At 42.2% G+C, this 20,285-nt stretch overlaps 1 protein-coding gene across 4 annotated transcripts in view; it reads left to right on the top strand.

Moving 5' to 3' along the window:
• Positions 1-18,097: 18,097 nt before the first annotated feature.
• The window catches only part of MBD3 (methyl-CpG binding domain protein 3), a 34,144-nt gene continuing 31,956 nt past the window's right edge, over positions 18,098-20,285 (top strand). Inside the window, exon 1 of one of the 4 annotated variants that reach the window (XM_075863648.1) lies at positions 18,098-18,371. In XM_075863648.1, coding sequence (XP_075719763.1) covers positions 18,304-18,371 — 68 coding nt within the window. In that variant the 5' untranslated portion in view covers positions 18,098-18,303. Of the gene's footprint in view, positions 18,414-18,551; positions 18,731-20,285 lie in introns of those variants that run through there. The other 3 variants (XM_075863645.1, XM_075863654.1, XM_075863659.1) reach the window with 3 other exon arrangements.

The raw sequence follows: 20,285 nt of genomic DNA, 5'->3' as shown, positions 1-20,285 counted from the left end.
CTCAGAAAAAGTGCCGCGTCTGCAGAAAAGACGGGCACCGCAAAGATTCCCGATATTTCTGTCCCTCATGTCCCTCACAACCAGGCCTGTGCATTGAGCCATGTTTTAAAAAATACCACACTGTTCTGAATTATTAGATTTTAGTTAATTCGTTGAAAATATATTTGCCCTGCATTACGTTTTTATTTTTCCCCTGATTTTACTCCAAGGGTGAGGGAGGGAATGGGTGGGTGGGGGGTGGATGTCATGTTTGCATATTCTCTAAAGTTCATCTGCTGGAGGGCTCCATTTGCATAAACCTGCAATTTCTTATTTTAGAAAACCCCAAAAAATAAATTCCCATTATACCCCTAGATGAATATTTTGGGATTTCTGCTTCAAGAGCAGATTTTTTGGAAGTGTTATAGAAACTCTGTTGAGTTTTGTAAAGCCAGCTTTGAAAAAAAGCGATTTGTGAAATAAGCTTCTTCTATCGTCCGCCCTCCTACTTCTCTATGTGATAAATAAGACACACATATTTGGTATCCCCAAGCTCAGGAGAAGTGGAAGAATGTGAAAGGAGATGAATTTTGGCCGTGGTCTATGCCGTGTGTGAAAAATGCTGGTATAAACTGACGCATTTGCTAAAAAATTGCTAATTTTATTTTGATCCATCTTATTCAAGAAACTTTCAGAAGAAAACTGGACTGTCTAAAAATATGATAAACCCCTTGAAGAAAACCTTGTGGGGTCTACTTGCGTGAATGAAGTAATTTATGGGGTAATTCTAATCTTTCAGCAGCATTAGGCCCCCCAGAAAACAGTATGCGGCTATAAAATCAAGTGCAGAATTCCTGGACCGAAAAGGCCAAAAAGCCTCCTTTTATGCCAAGCCCTGGCACATGCCCGCACAGTGAATAAGGCACACATATTTGGTATCCCCATGCACGGGAGAAGTGAAAGAATGTGAAAAGAGATGAATTTTGTCCGTGGTCTATGCCGTATGTGAAAAATACTAGCCTAAACTGACGCATTTGCTAAAAAATAGCTGATTTTTTTTTGTTCCATCTTATTCAAGAAACTTTCAGAAGAAAACTGGACTTGCTAAAAATATGATAAACCCCTTGAAGGAAACCTTGTGGGGTCTACTTGTGTGAATGAAGTAATTTATGGGGTAATTCTAATGTTTCAGCAGCATTACGCCCCCCAGAAAACAGTATGCTGCTATAAAATCAAATTCAAAATTCCTGGACCGAAAAGCCTCCTTTTATGCCAAGCCCTGGCACATGCCCGCACAGTGAATAAGGCACACATATTTGGTATCCCCATGCACGGCAGAAGTGGAAGAATGTGAAAGGAGATTAATTTTGTCCGTGGTCTATGCCGTATGTGAAAAATACTAGCCTAAACTGACGCATTTGCTAAAAAATAGCTGATTTTTTTTTTGTTCCATCTTATTCAAGAAACTTTCAGAAGAAAACTGGACTTGCTAAAAATATGATAAACCCCTTGAAGGAAACCTTGTGGGGTCTACTTGTGCGAATGAAGTCATTTATGGGGTGATTCTAATGTTTCAGCAGCATTACGCCCACCAGAAAACAGTATGCTGCTATAAAATCAAATGCAAAATTCCTGGACCGAAAAGCCTCCTTTTATGCCAAGCCCTGGCACATGCCCGCACAGTGAATAAGGCACACATATTTGGTATCCCCATGCACGGGAGAAGTGGAAGAATGTGAAAGGAGATTAATTTTGTCCGTGGTCCATACCGTGTGTGAAAAATGCTAGCATAAACTGGCGCAATTGCTAAATTCTTGCATTTTTTTCCAATTTTGCCCACTTTAGAGAAAAAAATAAAAATGATATATACTGACAAATGCCAGTAAAACAAAGCCCTATCTGTCCTTTAAAAAGAGTGTAAAATTCAAATATGAACTTTATTCACCTGCTGAGTTATAGTCATCTAAAGAAGCGCATAGCAAAATTGTGAAATTTGCTCTGGTCATTTAGCTGTAAAACAGCCTAGTCCTTAACCGGTTAAAAATGGCTCGTGGCTGGGTCTTCCAGCACGACAATTACCCGAAACATACAGCCAAGGCAACAAAGGAGTGGCTCAAAAAGAAGCACATTAAGGTCATGGAGTGGCCTAGCCAGTCTCCAGACCTTAATCCCATCGAAAACTTATGGAGGGAGCTGAAGATCCGAGTTGCCAAGCGACAGCCTCGAAATCTTAATGATTTACAGATGATCTGCAAAGAGGAGTGGGCCAAAATTCCATCTAACATGTGTGCAAACCTCATCATCAACTACTAAAAATGTCTGACTGCTGTGCGTGCCAACAAGGGTTTTGCCACCAAGTATTAAGTCTTGTTTGCCAAAGGGATCAAATACTTATTTCTCTGTGCACAATGCAAATAAATAAATATAATTTTGACAATGTGATTTTTTATTTTTTTTATATAATCTATCTCTCACTGGTAAAATGAGCCTAAAAATTCTAGACTGTTCATGTCTCTGACAGTGGGCAAACTTACAAAATCAGCAAGGGATCAAATACTTATTTCCTCCACTGTATATATATATATATATATATATATATACACATACACACACAATCAATGAATATATTGTGCAAAAACACATGTGAGGATATAGTAAAATGAAAAAAGATTATGGATTTAAACAGTCCGGGGACATACTGAAATTTTGGATAATGCATTATGCGTACAGTAGCGCTTCAAGCCATATGTGTATACAGTATAGTACAGTTGAACAAATGCAATAATATTTTCTTTGCATAATTTAAAAACAGAAATTATGTGCACTGAATGTGTATATGCATTTGCTCAGAACATATTTGAGAATTATTGTCTACATATCTTGAAGCAAAGGGACGAGCAGGACAAAAAAATTTTTTTTTCAAAAAATAATTTTATAGAGGAAGAATCCAGAAGACAAAAATGGCTTAATATAAATATAGAAGTTTAATCCCTTTGGATAACGTGTTTCCAGTTGAAGAATCCAAAATGCTTCCCTATTATGGAGATGATTTTTCCAATCACCTCCTCGGACGGGCTATTTCACTTGTTCTATACAGTAGAATCTAAAGTATTCCAAAGAACTGCTATGTGCTTCAATAGTGTTTCGCTGCTCCAGATGTTTTGACAGAAATTTTAAAAATATCTGATATGTGTTCTGCAAGGCGTGTTTTCCGTTTTCTAGTAGTACAGCCTATATATTTGACGTTGCACGAGACACATGTATTAGTGTAAATTTTTGTAAAATGTTTTGGCGATCCCCACTTAGAAGTAAATCCAAAAATGGAGTTTCAGAACTTGAAGTATTATAGGTAAATTTTAAATTCCAATTATCATTAATGAAATGTGGTATTGAAATTGGATCTCCAGCCCAAACCAAGAGCAGGTCGTCAATATAACGCCCATACCATATAATAGCTTTACTATATGGGTTAATTTCAGAGAAAATATATTTTTCATCCCACCAAGACATAAAAAGATTGGCTAGGGAAGGGGAAAATTTAGAGCCCATAGGGGCGCCTTCAATTTGAATGAAAAATTAGTTGTCAAAACTGAAAAAATTGTGACTCAACAGGTATTCTATGGACATCAGAATGAACTCCTGTAATTTTGGGGTATAGGTACTATATTTATTTAGATTAAATTGAACAGCATGACGTGCGAGATACAAGAATACAGCCCCACGACATCGCAAGTAAGCCAAGAAAAGGTGTTTGACCAAGTAAAATTCTAGAAGGATTTGAGTACCTCTTTGCTATCTTTCAGATAACCTGGGCTTTGTTGGACTAAAGGTTGTAATAAGTTGTCTATCCAAGCGCTTAATTTTTTGTTAAGAGATCCTATGCCCGATATAATCGGACGTAAAGGACGTGGAAAGGTGTCTTTATGCACTTTGGGAAAACCGTAGAAAATGGGCATAAGGCTGGATTCACACGACCATGTTACGTCCGTAATGGACGGAACGTATTTCGGCCGCTAATCCCGGACCGAACACAGTGCAGGGAGCCGGGCTCCTAGCATCATAGTTATGTACGACGCTAGGAGTCCCTGCCTCGCTGCAGGACAACTGTCCCGTACTGTAATCATGTTTTCAGTACGGGACAGTTGTCCTGCAGCGAGGCAGGGACTCCTAGCGTCATATATAACTATGATGCTAGGAGCCCGGCTCCCTGCACTGTGTTCGGTCCGGGCCTATATATTTGACGTTGCACGAGACACATGTATTAGTGTAAATTTTTGTAAAATGTTTTGGCGATCCCCACTTAGAAGTAAATCCAAAAATGGAGTTTCAGAACTTGAAGTATTATAGGTAAATTTTAAATTCCAATTATCATTAATGAAATGTGGTATTGAAATTGGATCTCCAGCCCAAACCAAGAGCAGGTCGTCAATATAACGCCCATACCATATAATAGCTTTACTATATGGGTTAATTTCAGAGAAAATATATTTTTCATCCCACCAAGACATAAAAAGATTGGCTAGGGAAGGGGAAAATTTAGAGCCCATAGGGGCGCCTTCAATTTGAATGAAAAATTAGTTGTCAAAACTGAAAAAATTGTGACTCAACAGGTATTCTATGGACATCAGAATGAACTCCTGTAATTTTGGGGTATAGGTACTATATTTATTTAGATTAAATTGAACAGCATGACGTGCGAGATACAAGAATACAGCCCCACGACATCGCAAGTAAGCCAAGAAAAGGTGTTTGACCAAGTAAAATTCTAGAAGGATTTGAGTACCTCTTTGCTATCTTTCAGATAACCTGGGCTTTGTTGGACTAAAGGTTGTAATAAGTTCAAAAGACAAAAATGGCTTAATATAAATATAGAAGTTTAATCCCTTTGGATAACGTGTTTCCAGTTTAATCAGAACTTGTAAAATGTTTTGGCGATCCCCACTTAGAAGTAAATCCAAAAATGGAGTTTCAGAACTTGAAGTATTATAGGTAAATTTTAAATTCCAATTATCATTAATGAAATGTGGTATTGAAATTGGATCTCCAGCCCAAACCAAGAGCAGGTCGTCAATATACCATATAGAGCCCATAGGGGCGCCTTCAATTTGAATGAAAAATTACTTGTCAAAACTGAAAAAATTGTGACTCAACAGGTATTCTATGGACATCAGAATGAACTCCTGTAATTTTGGGGTATAGGTACTATATTTATTTAGATTAAATTGAACAGCATGACGTGCGAGATACATGAATACAGCCCCACGACATCGCAAGTAAGCCAAGAAAAGGTGTTTGACCAAGTAAAATTCTGGAAGGATTTGAGTACCTCTTTGCTATCTTTCAGATAACCTGGGCTTTGTTGGACTAAAGGTTGTAATAAGTTGTCTATCCAAGCGCTTAATTTTTTGTTAAGAGATCCTATGCCCGATATAATCGGACGTAAAGGACGTGGAAAGGTGTCTTTATGCACTTTGGGAAAACCGTAGAAAATGGGCATAAGGCTGGATTCACACGACCATGTTACGTCCGTAATGGACGGAACGTATTTCGGCCGCTAATCCCGGACCGAACACAGTGCAGGGAGCCGGGCTCCTAGCATCATAGTTATGTACGACGCTAGGAGTCCCTGCCTCGCTGCAGGACAACTGTCCCGTACTGTAATCATGTTTTCAGTACGGGACAGTTGTCCTGCAGCGAGGCAGGGACTCCTAGCGTCATATATAACTATGATGCTAGGAGCCCGGCTCCCTGCACTGTGTTCGGTCCGGGACTTCCGGCCGAAATACGTTCCGTCCATTACGGACGTAACATGGTCGTGTTAATCCAGCCTAATAGGAAAAACTGGACTGAGATGTTTGACGTTTTTTTCATTTAAAACTCCCAAGCCCAAACCCTCTTCAAGTAATTTGTTCAATGACAGTGTGCAAGCTGTGGTTGGATCAGATAATAGCTTGCAATATGTATTCGTATTAGATAAATTATTAACTTGTGTTTTATACAAAGAAGAATTTAAAATCACCACTGCACCTCCCTTATCAGCTTGACGAATAACAATATTTTTATTTTTATTCAATTTCTCAAGAGCAAAGAAATTGTTTGCTTGGGAAATTGAATCTATATTGGTATTGGAAAGAGAAGGCGCAGAAATTTTGTCATGTAGAGATTTGAGATCTCTTTCTATACAATACTGGAAATCATCAAGTATATTAGCCCTAGATTGAGTAGGATAAAATTTAGGATTAGATATCTTATATTCTGATATTTGGGTATTGTGGTAAATAGAATCATTGCTTTCTCTTTCCAAGTCCATTAGATGTAAGGGTATGTTCAAACGCAGTGTTTTCAGGCATATTTTGGGGCGTTTACTCCTCAAAAAACGCCTGAAAAAACGGAAGCTGAACGCCTACAAACATCTACCCATTGAAATCAATGGGAAAAACAGCATTTAGTTCATATAGGGCGTCTTTTTACGCCTCTGTTTAAAAAAACGGAGCGTAAAAAGACGCTCCGTAAAAAGAAGTAGCATGTCACTTCTTGAGGCGTTTTTTGGAGCTGATTTTCCATTGAACACTATGAAAAACGCCTCAAAAGAAGCTCCAAATTTAAGGCCGTTTGGTAGTTTGAGGCAGATTTTCCTCTCCCTGCACGACGATTTTCGCGGCGTTTTTCGCCGTAAAACGCAGCGAAATACGCTTTCTCTGCCTCCCATTGATGTCAATGGGAGGTCAGAGGCGTAAACGCTCGTAGATGGTGCATGTCCCTTCTTTCGCCCGCGTGACGGTTTTACCGCTTGCGGGAAAAAGACGCCTCTGCCTCCCATTGAAATCAATGGGAGGCATTTTTGGGCCGTTTTTGACGAGTTTTGCGGAGCGGTTTCCGCGTCAAAAAAACTCTGTATGAACATAGCCTAAAAGCTTCATTTTCAGGGTATGTTCACACGGCCTATTTACGGACGTAATTCGTGCGTTTTTGCCCCGAATTACGTCTGAAAATAGCGCCTCAATAGCGCTGACAAACATCTGCCCATTGAAAGCAATGGGCAGACGTTTGTCTGTTCACACGAGGCGTATATTTACGCGCCGCTGTCAAATGACGGCGCGTAAATAGACGCCCGCGTCAAAGAAGTGACCTGTCAGGCTGAAACATCCCCGTAATTTCAGCCGTAACGGACGCCCTCGTGTGAACATACCCTTAGCTTCAAAAACAACTGAAAATCAGAGGCTGTTTTCTCTGAAAACAGTTCTTTATTTTCAGATGTTTTTTGTTAAGCGTGTGAAAATACCCTCAGTGATTTTTGTTCCAAAAAATTTAGATTAGTAAGTTCATTTTGGGACATGACATATTCGTCGGATGTATAACCATGGAAGTCCACAATATTAGACATATATGGAAGAAATGGTGATGTGATCATCACGAGTATCTTGGGAAATATTTCCTTCTAAATCCTGAGAATTATCACTTTGAAAAAAATGTCTCTTTACGGTTAGGGTATGTTCACACGACCTATTTACGGATGTAATTCAGGCGTTTTTGGCCTGGAATTACGGCCGAAAAAACGGCTCCAAACCGTTGGCAAACATCTGCCCATTGAATTCAATGGTCTTACGGTGTTCTGTGCAGACGGGCTTTTTTTTTACGCGCCGCTGTCAAAAGACGTAAAAAGACGGCCGTCTCAAAGAAGTGCATGTCACTTCTTGGGAAATAATTGGAGCCGTTTTTCATTGACTCCATTGAAAAACAGCTCCAATTAGGTCTGTAATGGACGCCGCGAAAAGCGCCTGCCCTTGCAAAAACGTATTTTACATTTGCGTGTGAACATAACCTTAGGAGACGAGCGAATCTGTTAACATCCAAAATTGCTTGGAAAAGATTGAACTCGGCTGTAGGTACAAAATTAAGTCCTTTTGACAAAACCCTGATTTCATTGTTAGGGTATGTTCACACGGCAACTCCAATTACGTCTGAAATTACGCAGCTGTTTTCAGGCGAAAACAGCTCCTGGATTTCAGACGTAATTGCTCCTACTCGCGTTTTTCGTGGCGTCCATTACGGACGTAATTGAAGCTGTTTTTCAATAGAGTCAATGAAAAACGGCTCCAATTACGTCCCAAGAAGTGTCCTGCACTTCTTTTGACGAGCCATCTTTTTTACCCGCCGTCTTTTGACAGCTACGCGTAAAATGACACGTTGTCGGCACAGTACATCGTAAAACCCATTGAAAGTAATGGGCAGATGTTTGTCTGCGTAATGAAGCTGTTTTTTCAGACGGTTTACGCCCCGAATTACGTCTAAAACTTGGTCGTGTGAACATACCCTTACTGAGAATTGTTGGAGATAAGATGATGACTCTTTTGTTGTAGAAACATCCATCTTAGGCCGGATTCACACGAGCGTGTGCGTTTTGCGCGCGCCAAAAACGTGGTGTTTTGCGCGCACAAAAGGTCCACAAAAGCTCCGTGTGTCCTGAGCATATGATGCGTGGCTACGTGATTTTCATTATGACACTGTTTTTATGTTTGTAAACAGAAGAGCACGTGGTGCTTTTCTGTTTACATTCATAGTTTTGACTATGCGTCCGTGTGCCGTGCGTGGTTTTCACGCACCCACTGACTTCAATGGGTGCGTGATGCTCGAAAAACTGGCAAATATAGGACAAGTCGTGCGTTTCACACAGCGGACATACGCTGCGTGACAATCACTGACAGTCTGAACGGCCCCATTCACTAACATAGGTCCGTGCGGCATGCGTGAAAATCACGCGCGTAGCACGGACGTATTATACGTTCGTCTGAATAAGCCCTTAGTTAGTCTTGTCTTCGTTTGGTATCTTTTTTTCCTCTGTCTCCTGCCACCCCTTCGTATTCGTTTTTGAGCGTGTAGCAGATTCATTGTTTTTCTGAGGTATATATTTTTTCGGAGTACTAGACTCTTTTTCTGATTCAGTAAAATCTGTATTTGAGTCAGGGCTTATTCAGACGAACGGGATATACGTGATTTTCACGCACGTCGCCCGGACCTATATTAGTCTATGGGGCAGTGCAGACAGTTGCGTGATTTTTCCGCAGCGTGAGTCCGCTGTGAAAAAGTCACGACATTTCCGTTCTTTGGGCGTATTTCGCGCATCACGCACCCATTGAAGTCAATGGGTGCGTGAAAATCACGCATGCCACACGGAAGCACTTCCGTGGGACAAGCGTGATTCACGCAACAGCTGTGAAAAGGATGAATGAAAACAGAAAAGCACCAGGTGCTTTCCTGTTTACAAACATCCAAACGGAGTATCATAATGATGGCGACTGCGCGAAAAGCATGCAGCTGCGCATCATACGGGGCTGACACACGGATCTGTCAAGTGCCTTTTGCGCGTGCAAACGCACACGCTCGTGTGCATCCAGCCTCAGAGGTATCAGCCTCCGTAGAAGAAAAACTCACATGAAGATCTTCTGTTTCATTTGTTTGATCTTTTCTTTTTGAGGATTGATCTGGGAAAATTGTGTTTGACTCGATTCCAGTCATACACTTGATCGTTTGTGTAGTCATCAACATCGCATTGGTATTTCCTTTTTTTTTAAATATCCATGATGGTAGCCTCCAGTTTGGAAATATTAGGTTGTACTTTGGTCTGCAATATTTTGAAATCAGAGAGATTAGCATATTTTTCAAGAGATTATTCTGTATATTTGATTTCCGTTTTGATCTACTAGAAGTCTTTCTTCTTCGTATTTAACTATTAATTTGATAAGAGCAGTCCGTCAAAATATTGTTCCATTCAGTAATAAATTGTAATGAATATATGATAGTAGGGATTTTGTTCATTCTTAACCCCTTAATGACCAGCCTATTTTAAACCTTAATGACCAAGCCATTTTTTACGTTTTTTCATCGTCTCATTCAAAGAGCTATAACTTTTTTATTTTTGCGTCGACATAGCTGTATAAGGTCTTGTTTTTTTGCGGGACAAGTTGTAATTTTTAATACCACCATTTTGGGGTACATAAAATTTATTAATTAACTTTTATTAACTTTTTTTGGGTGGGAATAGAAAAAAAACCTGAAATTTCGCCACACTTTTTTGCATCCTAAATTTATGCAGTTTACCGTGTGGTATAAAAAATACAATACGTTTATTCAGTGGGTTGTTGCGACTGCAACGATACCAAAGTTGTATATTTTTTGTATGTTTTACGACTTTTACACAGTGAAAACACTTTTTTTTCAAAATTATTTGTTTTTGTGTCTCCATATTTGAAGAGCCGTAACGTTTTTATTTTTTCGTGCGGGTTGAATAATGTAATAGATTTATAGTCGGGGTCGTTACGGACGCGGCGATACCAAATATGCGTAACTTTTTTACTTTATTTTGTTTGTTAATAATAAAGCAGTTTGTAAGGGGGAAAAGTGGGTTTTTAATTTTTTTTTTCACTTTTTATTAAACTTTTTTTTTTTACTAGTCCTACTAGGGGACTTCAGTATGCGATCCTACGATCGCATTTATAATACACTGCAATACAGAAGTAAAACGCACAGGCATCTGCTAGGTCATCCCTCTGGCATGACCTAGCAGGCATTCACTATAGGCAGACCTGGGGGCCTTTATTAGGCCCCCGGCTGCCATCGGAGACATAGACACTCGGTGATCTTATCACCGGGTGTCGGTGGAATGAGAGGGAGGGAGCTCCCTCTCTCCATAACAACTCAGATGCGGCACATGCTATTGAGTGCTGCATCTGAGGGGTTAAACGAGTGAGATCGATACTAATATCGATCTCACCCGGTCGAACAGGGACGCCCCCAGCTCTCAGCTACCTCCACTAGCTGAGAGCAGGGAGATTTGACAGCTCCCTGCTCTGTTTACTTATTCCGATCCAGTGACGTAAAAAGTCTATTGCATCAGAATAAAGCCTGTAAGGCTGGGTTCACACGACCACTTTAACGTCTGTAATCGACGGACGTATTTCGGGCGGAAGTCCCGGACCGAACTCAGTGCAGGGAGCCGGGCTCCTAGCATCATAGTTATGTACGACGCTAGGAGTCCTTGCCTCTCTGCAGGACAACTGTCCTGTACTGTAATCATGTTTTCAGTACGGGACAGTAGTTCCACGGAGAGGCAGGGACTCCTAGCATCGTACATAACTATGATGCTAGGAGCCCAGCTCCCTGCACTGAGTTCGGTCCGGGACTTCCGCCCGAAATACGTCCGTCGATTACGGACGTTAAAGTGGTCGTGTGAACCCAGCCTAAGTGACCGACGTAGAAACACTATGGGGCGGTCACTAACGGGTTAAACCTCTTGGAATCATGTTGCGTTCTATATACATTTTCAGAGTGTTAAGCTGGGTTCACACACACTATTTACGGACGTAATTCGGGCGTTTTAGCCCCGAATTACGTCCGAAAATGCGGCTCAAAATAGTCGGCAAACATCTGCCCATTCATTTGAATGGGTCTTACGATGTTCTGTGCCGACGGTAATTTTTTTTACGCACCGCTCTCAAAAGGCGGCGCGTAAAAAAGACTGCCGCGTCAAAGAAGTGCCTGTCTCTTCTTCAGACGTAAATGGAGTCTTTTTCATTGACTCCATGGAAAAACAGCTCCAATTACGTCCGGAATGGACGCAGCGAAAGACGCCTGCACATGCCATTACGGCTGAAATTACGGAGCTGTTTTCTCCTGAAAACAGCACCGTAATTTCAGCTGTAACGGACGCTGCCGTGTGAACATACCCTTATGGTCCCACCAAGTACGTTGTTCTGAGCTGTATAATTTCTCCAGATTGAGAAAAAGCTCCTTGCATTCCATAGTACTGGTATCATGCGGGGCTGATTGCACAAAAACCTGTGCAAATTTTGAAAACCGTATATCCATAGCAGTAAATTCTTGAATTAATGAAATGGGTGTTTCTCTGGTGATAGTAGAGACCAAATCTTGATTTGAAACAAGCTCACATAGGGGTTGTGACATATCAAATATAATGAAGGAAAAAAAATAAAAATAATATATATATATATATATATTTATTGCAATCTCATGGACAGGGAGCACCACTAGCCAAGATCAATACGAACAAAAACAAATGGCAGCAATGGAAGCTGCAGGTGTGCTCACCCAATAAGTTGTCCTGGGATCTGTAGTCCGAGCTGGACAAAAAAATAAAAATTGTTTTCAAAAAATATTTTTTTTTTGTCCAGCTCGTCCTTTTGCTTCAAGATATGTAGACAATAAGTCTTAAATATGTTATGAGCAAATGCATATACACATTCAGTGCACATAATTTCTGTTTTTAAATTATGCAAAGAAAATGTCATCATGTCCCCCGGCTGTTTAAATCCATAATCTTTTTTTCATTTTACGAGTATTTCAACTACAGCAACTAACTCCCTCTTTTTCGTTCAATACAGTTTTTGTAAACGAAAAATAGGGTGGAAGGAGTGGAATTAACACTAGTAGTACTACTACAGGGTGGGCCATTTATATGGATACACCTAAATAAAATGGGAATGGTTGGTGATATTAACTTCCTGTTTGTGGCACATTAGTATATGGGAGGAGGGAAGCTTTTCAAGCTGGGTGTTGACCATGGCGGCCATTTTGAAGTCGGACATTTTGTATCCAACTTTAGTTTTTTCAATGGGAAGAGGGTCATATGACACATCAAACTTATCGAGAATTTCACAAGAAAAACAATGGTGTGCTTGGTTTTAACATTACTTTATTCTTTCATGAGTTATTTACAAGTTTCTGACCACTTATAAAATGTGTTCAAAGTGCTGCCCATTGTGTTGGATTGTCAATGCAACCCTCTTCTCCCACTCTTCACACACTGATAGCAACACCGCAGAAGAAATGCTAGCACAGGCTTCCGGTATCCGTAGTTTCAGTTGCTGCACATCTCGTATCTTCACAGCATAGACAATTGCCTTCAGATGACCCCAAAGATAAAAGTCTAAGGGGGTCAGATCGGGAGACCTAGGGGGCCATTCAACTGGCCCACGACGACCAATCCACTTTCCAGGAAACTCTTCATCTAGGAATGCTCGGACCTGACACCCATAATGTGGTGATGCACCATCTTGCTGGAAAAACTCAGGGAACGTGCCAGCTTCAGTGCATAAAGAGGGAAACACATCATCATGTAGCAATTTCAGATATCCCGTGGCCTTGAGGTTTCCATTGATGAAGAATGGCCCCTCTATCTTTGTACCCCATATACCATCAATTTTTGTGTTCCAACAGTCTTGGAAGGATCTATCCAATGTGGGTTAGTGTCAGACCAATAACGGTGGTTTTGTTTGTTAACTTTACCATTCACATAAAAGTTTGCCTCATCACTGAACAAAATGTTCGGTGTAAACTGAGGGTCCTGTTCCAATTTTGGTTTTGCCCATTCTGCAAATTCAGTGCGCCGATCTGGGTCATCCTCGTTGAGATGCTGCAGCAGCTGGAGTTTGTTAGGGTGCCATTTGTGAGTAGCTAATATCCGCCGAAGGAATGTTCGACTGATGCCACTCTCCAGTGACATGCGGCGAGTGCTACGCTGTGGGCTCTTGCTGAATGAAGCTAGGACAGCCACTGATGTTTCTTCATTAGTGACAGTATTTATGCGTCCACATTTGGGCAAATCCAACACTGAATCAGTTTCACGAAACTTGGCAAGCAGTTTGCAAACTGTAGCATGGGAGATGGGTGGTCTCATAGGGTGTCTTGCATTGAAATCTGCTGCAATGACTCGGGTACTGCGTTCACCAGACATCAACACAATTTCTATCCGCTCCTCACGTGTTAACCTCTGCGACATGTCAATGGCTGTAAACAAAGAGAAGCTTGTAAATAACTCATGAAAGAATAACGTAACGTTAAAACCAAGCACACCATTGTTTTTCTTGTGAAATTCTCGATAAGTTTGATGTGTCACATGACCCTCTTCCCATTGAAAAAACTAAAGTTGGATACAAAATGGCCAACTTCAAAATGGCCGCCATGGTCAACACCCAGCTTGAAAAGTTTCCCCCCTCCCATATACTAATGTGCCACAAACAGGAAGTTAATATCACCAACCATTCCCATTTTATTTAGGTGTATCCATATAAATGGCCCACCCTGTACTTCAATAGTAGAAATTCTATATCCTCATATGTGTTTTTGCACAATATATTCATTAAGTGTGTGTGTGTGTGTGTGTGTGTGTGTGTGTGTGTGTGTGTGTGTATATGTATATATATCGTTTATTCAATTTTATTCATATGTACTACGGGTTTCTTCCTATAAGCCTGTGCAATACCGCATGTTTTTTCATCTAACTAGTGTGAACTAGCTTCTATGTATAGGTGTGGCTGCCGCACACCTGCAGCCTAATTAATTTGCTTCTCAAAAGGTGGTAGTTCCTTTCTGACCTCAAATGTTACAGGATTGGTCGATGTTGATTTTAAAGAGGCTCTGTCACCAGATTTTCAAACCCCTATCTCGTATTGCAGCAGATCGGCGCTGCAATGTAGATAACAGTAACGTGTTTTTTTTTTCAAAAACGAGCATTTTTGGCCAAGTTATGAGCATTTTTATATTTATGCAAATGAGCCTTTCTTAAGTACAACTGGGCGTGTATTGTGTATCTCGAGAGATCACGCTGTGACGTCACTTCCTGCCCCAGGTCCTGCATCGTGTCGGACGAGCGAGGACACATCGGCACCAGAGGCTACAGTTGATTCTGCAGCAGCATCGGCGTTTGCAGGTAAGTCGACGTAGCCTCTGTCGCCTGGTGTCGATGTGTCCTCGCTCGTCCGACACGATGCAGGACCTGGGGCAGGAAGTGACGTCACAGCGTGATCTCTGGAGAACACGCTGTGTGTCTGTGCACTGCCAGAAGCTGGGTGTTGACGAAGAGAAGTGGATGATGCTGATTCTTCAGCATCATACACTTCTATTCACAACGCCCAGCTAGTAAAACAAGTAAAAACGCCCAGATGTACACACACACAATACACGCCCAGTTGTACTTTTACTGTAAACACGCCCAGTTGTACTTAAGGCTCATTTGCATAAATATAAAAATGGTCATAACTTGGCCAAAAATGCTCGTTTTAAAAAAACAAAAAAAAAAACGTTACTGTTATCTACATTGCAGCGCCGATCTGCTGCAATACGAGATAGGGGTTTGAAAATCTGGTGACAGAGCCTCTTTAAAACACATGTCCTAAGTGTGTTACGGTATGCTATGAGTAAGAACACTCCATTCGAAACGCGTTAGCAGTAACACGTCCCAACTGTGTCCTATGGACTTTTATTCTATGTCGAAATAAAGCTCTTTTTATATTTTTCTAAATTTGGATGTGCTGAGGATTTTCTTTCAAAAACTCTTCTTTTCATTTTCAGGGCCTACTTACAATAATTTCTGCAAAAATCCTGTGGGGTCAAAATGCTCACTATACCCCTAGATAATTTCTTCAATGGGTGTAGTTTCCAAAATGGGGTCACTTGTGGGTGGTTTCCACTGTTTTGTCCCCTCAGGGGCTTTGTAAATGTGACATGGCCTCTGCAAACCATTCCTGCTAAATTTGAGCTCCAAAAGCCAAATAGCGCTCTTTCCCTTCTAAGCCCTGCCGTGTGTCCAAACAGCCGTTTATGACCACATGTGGGGTATTGTTTTACTCGGGAGAAATTGCTTTACAAATATTGTGGTTCATTTTCTCCTTTAGTCCTTGTGGAAATTAGGAAAAATTAGCTAAACCTACATTTTCTTTGAAACAATGTAGATTTTCATTTTCACGGCTTACTTCCAATAATTTCTGCAAAAAAACTGTGGGGTCAAAATGCTCCACTAGATAAATTTCTTGAGGGGTGTAGTTTCCCAAATGGAGTCACTTTTGGGGGATTTGCACTGTTTTGGCACCGAAAGAGCCCTCCAAACGAGACATGGTGCCTAAAATATTTTACTAATAAAAAGGAGGCCCCAAAATCCACTAGGTGCTCCTTTGCTTCGGAGGCCGGTGCTTCAGTCCATTACCGCACTAGGGCCACATGTGGGATATTTTCTACAACTGCAGAATCTGGGAAATAAATATTGAGTTGTGTTTCTTTGGTAAAACCTCCTAGCTTAGGTTTTTCCCATTGAATGAATTCAATTGGCAAATGTTTGTAGGCGTTCAGCTACCATTTTTTCTGGCGAATGTCGAGGTGCTTACGCCCCGAAATACGCCTAAAAACACAGCGTGGGAACTTACCCTTAGGGTCATGCCCCTTTGCTTCCTGGCATCTTACCTAGCATCTTATTTGGGCTGTAAGGCTCTGTTCACACCTCGTTCGGTGTGCGGGTTTAGCGTGTTCACTGGGTGATTCTCCTGGTGCATACACTAAACATCTCCATAAACCTCTCTACAACTGACAGTAAGCAAAATGGTGTCTTTACGGCATCCACCATGCAGGTATGTCAATATATATATTTTACTGTATAGGAAAGAATAGACTGCTGTGCTTTACGCCACAAAATAAATCGAACATAGTATGGATGACGTATGCTACTTTGTGGTATACGTCTGGACTTTACGTTGGGTATATGTGTGTTAGGCCTCATTTACACGAGCGTAATATACGCGCGTGCTTTTCACGCGTGTCGTACGCACCTATATTACTCTATGGGGCAGTGCAGACAATGCGTGAATTTTGCGCAGCGCGAGTGCGTTGCGTAAAACTCACGACATGTTCTATAATCGTGCGTTTTTCGCGCATCACGCACCCATTGAAGTCAATGGGTGCGTGAAAACCACGCAGGTCGCACGGAAGCACTTCCGTGCGAACTGCGTGATTCGCGCAAGAGCTGTCAAACTCTGAATGTAAACAGAAAAGCACCACGTGCTTTTCTGTTTACTAACATCCAAATGGAGTGTCTTAGAGATGAGCGAACCGTCCGAACCGAACTTCACCGGGTTCAGCCGAACTCGTTTTGACCGAACCCGGCAAAAAATGTTCCGGTACGCGACGTCAGGAGACAGTCACTGTCCAGGGTGCTGAAAGAGTTAAACTGCTTCAGCACCCTGGACAGCGACTTCCGATCCCAATATACGTGAACGTGTAAAAAAAAAAAAGTTCTGACTTACCAATAACTCCCGGCTTCTTCCTCGAGTCTGACCTCCCGGGATGACAATTCAGTCCAAGTGACAGCTGCAGCCAATCACAAGCCAAGCACAGGCTGCAGCGGTCACATGGACTGCCGCTTCATCCAGGGAGGTGGGGCCAGAGGTCAAGAGAGGCGCGTCACCAAGGACACGTCACCAAGGCAACGGCCGGGAAGTTCTCGGTAAGTACGAACCTTTTTTTTTTTAACAGGTTACTCGATATGGTGATCGGAATTCACTATCGAGGGTGCTGAAAGAGTTACTGACGATCAATTAACTCTTTCAGCACCCTGGACAGTGACTGACGTCGACTAGCCTCATCTCTATGATGGCGGCTGCGCGAAAATCACGCAGCCGCGCATCATACACTGATGACACACGGAGCTGTCAAGTGCCTTTTGCGCACGCAAAACGCTGCGTTTTTTTGCGTGCGCAAAACGCACACGCTCGTGTAAATCAGGCCTAATACGTCAGGACTTTGTTTGGCTCACACACGGAAAATCCGTCAGATTTGAGAAGAATAGCGCTGCATCCTATTTCAACCTGATTAGGTAGATGTTCACATCTGCACCAGGGCTCCGTTCCGACGGAGCATTTTGTCAGAAACGGACTCCTGACTGACACAAACTGAAACCATAGGTTACCGTTTCCATCACCATTGATTTCAATGGTGACGGATCCGGTGCCACTGGTTTCAGTTTGTCTCCGTTGTGCAAGGGTTCCGTCGTTTTGACAGAATGAATACCGTAGTCGACGGAACGAAGCCTTACATTGACTTGATGATAACATGTAGACTGGTATTCTTGCTGTCAAACACATTGCAGTATAGTATAAATAAAGTAATGTGATGTCAGGTATTCTCCTTCAGATGCAGGTTGCACTTGTAACTGCCATTGTAAAAGCGTTGTCGGTAAGAACATTGCCTCACGTTCACACAGCATCTTGTGTGCGACGAGAACTCTACAATGAAAAGAGCGCGTACACTCACGTGACGCGCACACAAACAACCCACACCACACCATGACAGCAAACGTCGCGATATTTCTGCACTACCTCTATAACTTCTTGTAACAATAGCGGTGTATAGAATTCAGCTCCTCCCCTCTAGCATAGCTTCAATCAGCATGTACTATCGCCTGTAACTGCCAGCCTATCGATGCGTGCTCGTGTCAGCGGAGGGATACGCGCTTTGGATCCATAAAGAGTGACCAGCAGCGTGATGGAGAGGAAACGTTGGGAATGTTCGGCTCTGCCCCAGGGTTGGAAAAAGGAGGAGGTGACCCGCAGGTCAGGATTGTCCGCTGGCAAGAGCGATGTCTACTATTATAGGTTGGTTTAATTTGAATTAGTGGGAATAAACGCCGTTGTAGTAATTGGGACCTGCGCCTTGGAAGACCCTCTGAGGCGTCGTGATATGGTAATAATGTCGAGTACTGGACTCTGGGCGGAAGTGGCGGGAAGTAGACCCGGGCTGTGTAGACACCGTGCTAGTCACCCGCAGTGAGAACTGCCAGTGAAATGTAGTCTGTTATTTTATATGTCGCTTAGCTGTTCCACTGCGCTGCACGCGATCCCTGTGGAGCTTGCCGTCTCATTTCTGTGGTGGGATGTTGGAAATAAGAGTCAGCAGACCACACAGGTCTTTGGTAAAACAACAGCTTATATTACAACTTGATGAGGGGATGAGCCAATAATGCACAGTATACACTACAGGGTGCCAACCTATATCCCTGGTAATTCAATGTAGTGCGCCATGACACAAGGTGCCGACTGCACAAAAGAAAACCTCAGAAAAAGTTGGTTTCTGTTCACATTAGCGTCCTTTATTTCATGACCACTATAAGAGAACCATTTACCAATGTTTCCATTGTGCGTCTGGTATTTTTGACTGCTCTAATCGTGCTGCAGACTGTGTTATTCTTGGGGTATGTCCGCACATGTAAAACACTGCTGATTTTCCGCAATCTGTTTCATTGTGGAAAATCCGCAGCGTAATACAGTAGCAGCAGAGTGAACAAATCTCATCCACATGCTGTGTAAAAACACGACCAAAAAGCCATTTATAAATTGACCCGTGGTGCATTTATATTTAGGGCTCATTCACATGAATGTAGTCCACCTTGGACGGGAAAAACTGCCGGTTTCAACGTCTGAGATGGACACGTGCGGGGCGCGTTGTCACGGATCCCCCACAGACTACAGTCTATGGAGGGATGAGTGACACGCAGTAAAATAGGACATGTCTGCGGCGTGTCAATTTTAGGCTTCGGAATCACTGGTTATCTGTTGTCGGTTTTCCACCATTGAATTCAATGGGGAGGTAAAACCCACAAGAAATGGCACCTGTTGCGATTTTTGTAGCAGAATCCCAGCTTTTCCACTGCAAAAATCGCAACTCAGAGAAAAAAAAGTTTATGCTTACCCCGGTCTATAGCGATGAGGCCATCCTGGGATGAAGTTTCATCTCATGTGACTGCAGCAGGATTTCATCAAATGTCATCCTAGGAGGCTGGGGTAAGTATAAGCTTCTTCTTTTTTTTTTTTTCTTTTTTAACCACTATTTTCTGCAGCGGACATTCCGCCTGACAAACGGCACCGCTATTAGGTGTGGTTTTTTTTTCGGCCGCAATTAACAGCTGGTTGTGGGGCGGATAAACTGTTTACGTTTATCTTCGTTACCGCCCTGTGTGAACATGGCCTTGCAGTCAAAGATCAACTGAGCCCTGACAACAGAAAAAATATCAGTTAACCGAGCCTAACTTCTCATAGCAACCACAGTCTGCTTAATTACTCATGAACTCAAAAACAAAAGCTGAATTTTATCTCCTATAGGCAACGAGGTCACTTTCTGTTAGGCCACATGCCCACGAACGTATTTTTGCGGCCACAATTCACCCGCATTATTCACCCGCAAATTCACCCGCATTATTTCAATGGGCCCATACACGCGACCGTGGTTTCCACGGTCCGTGCATGGCCCAGGAGCCTGGACTGCAAAAAGAACGGATATGTCTTATTACAGCCGTGTTTTGCGGTCCAGGCTCATAGAAATGAATGCACAGCCCGCGGTTTGCTTCCGGCCCGTGGCTGACACTCCTTGGCAGTCCAACCCAAAAATCACAGCCGTGCATGAGGCCTTAGAGATGGTTTCGGTGTGAGGGCAGAACATGGTGGCCTATCCTCAGGAGCTAGTATGGGGAC

Source organism: Rhinoderma darwinii, chromosome 1 (genome assembly GCF_050947455.1).
Source record: "Rhinoderma darwinii isolate aRhiDar2 chromosome 1, aRhiDar2.hap1, whole genome shotgun sequence".
NCBI classification, from domain to species: Eukaryota; Metazoa; Chordata; class Amphibia; order Anura; family Rhinodermatidae; genus Rhinoderma; species Rhinoderma darwinii.
The sequence above is the reverse complement of the archived record's forward strand: the minus strand, read 5'-3'. Positions and strand labels throughout refer to the sequence as shown.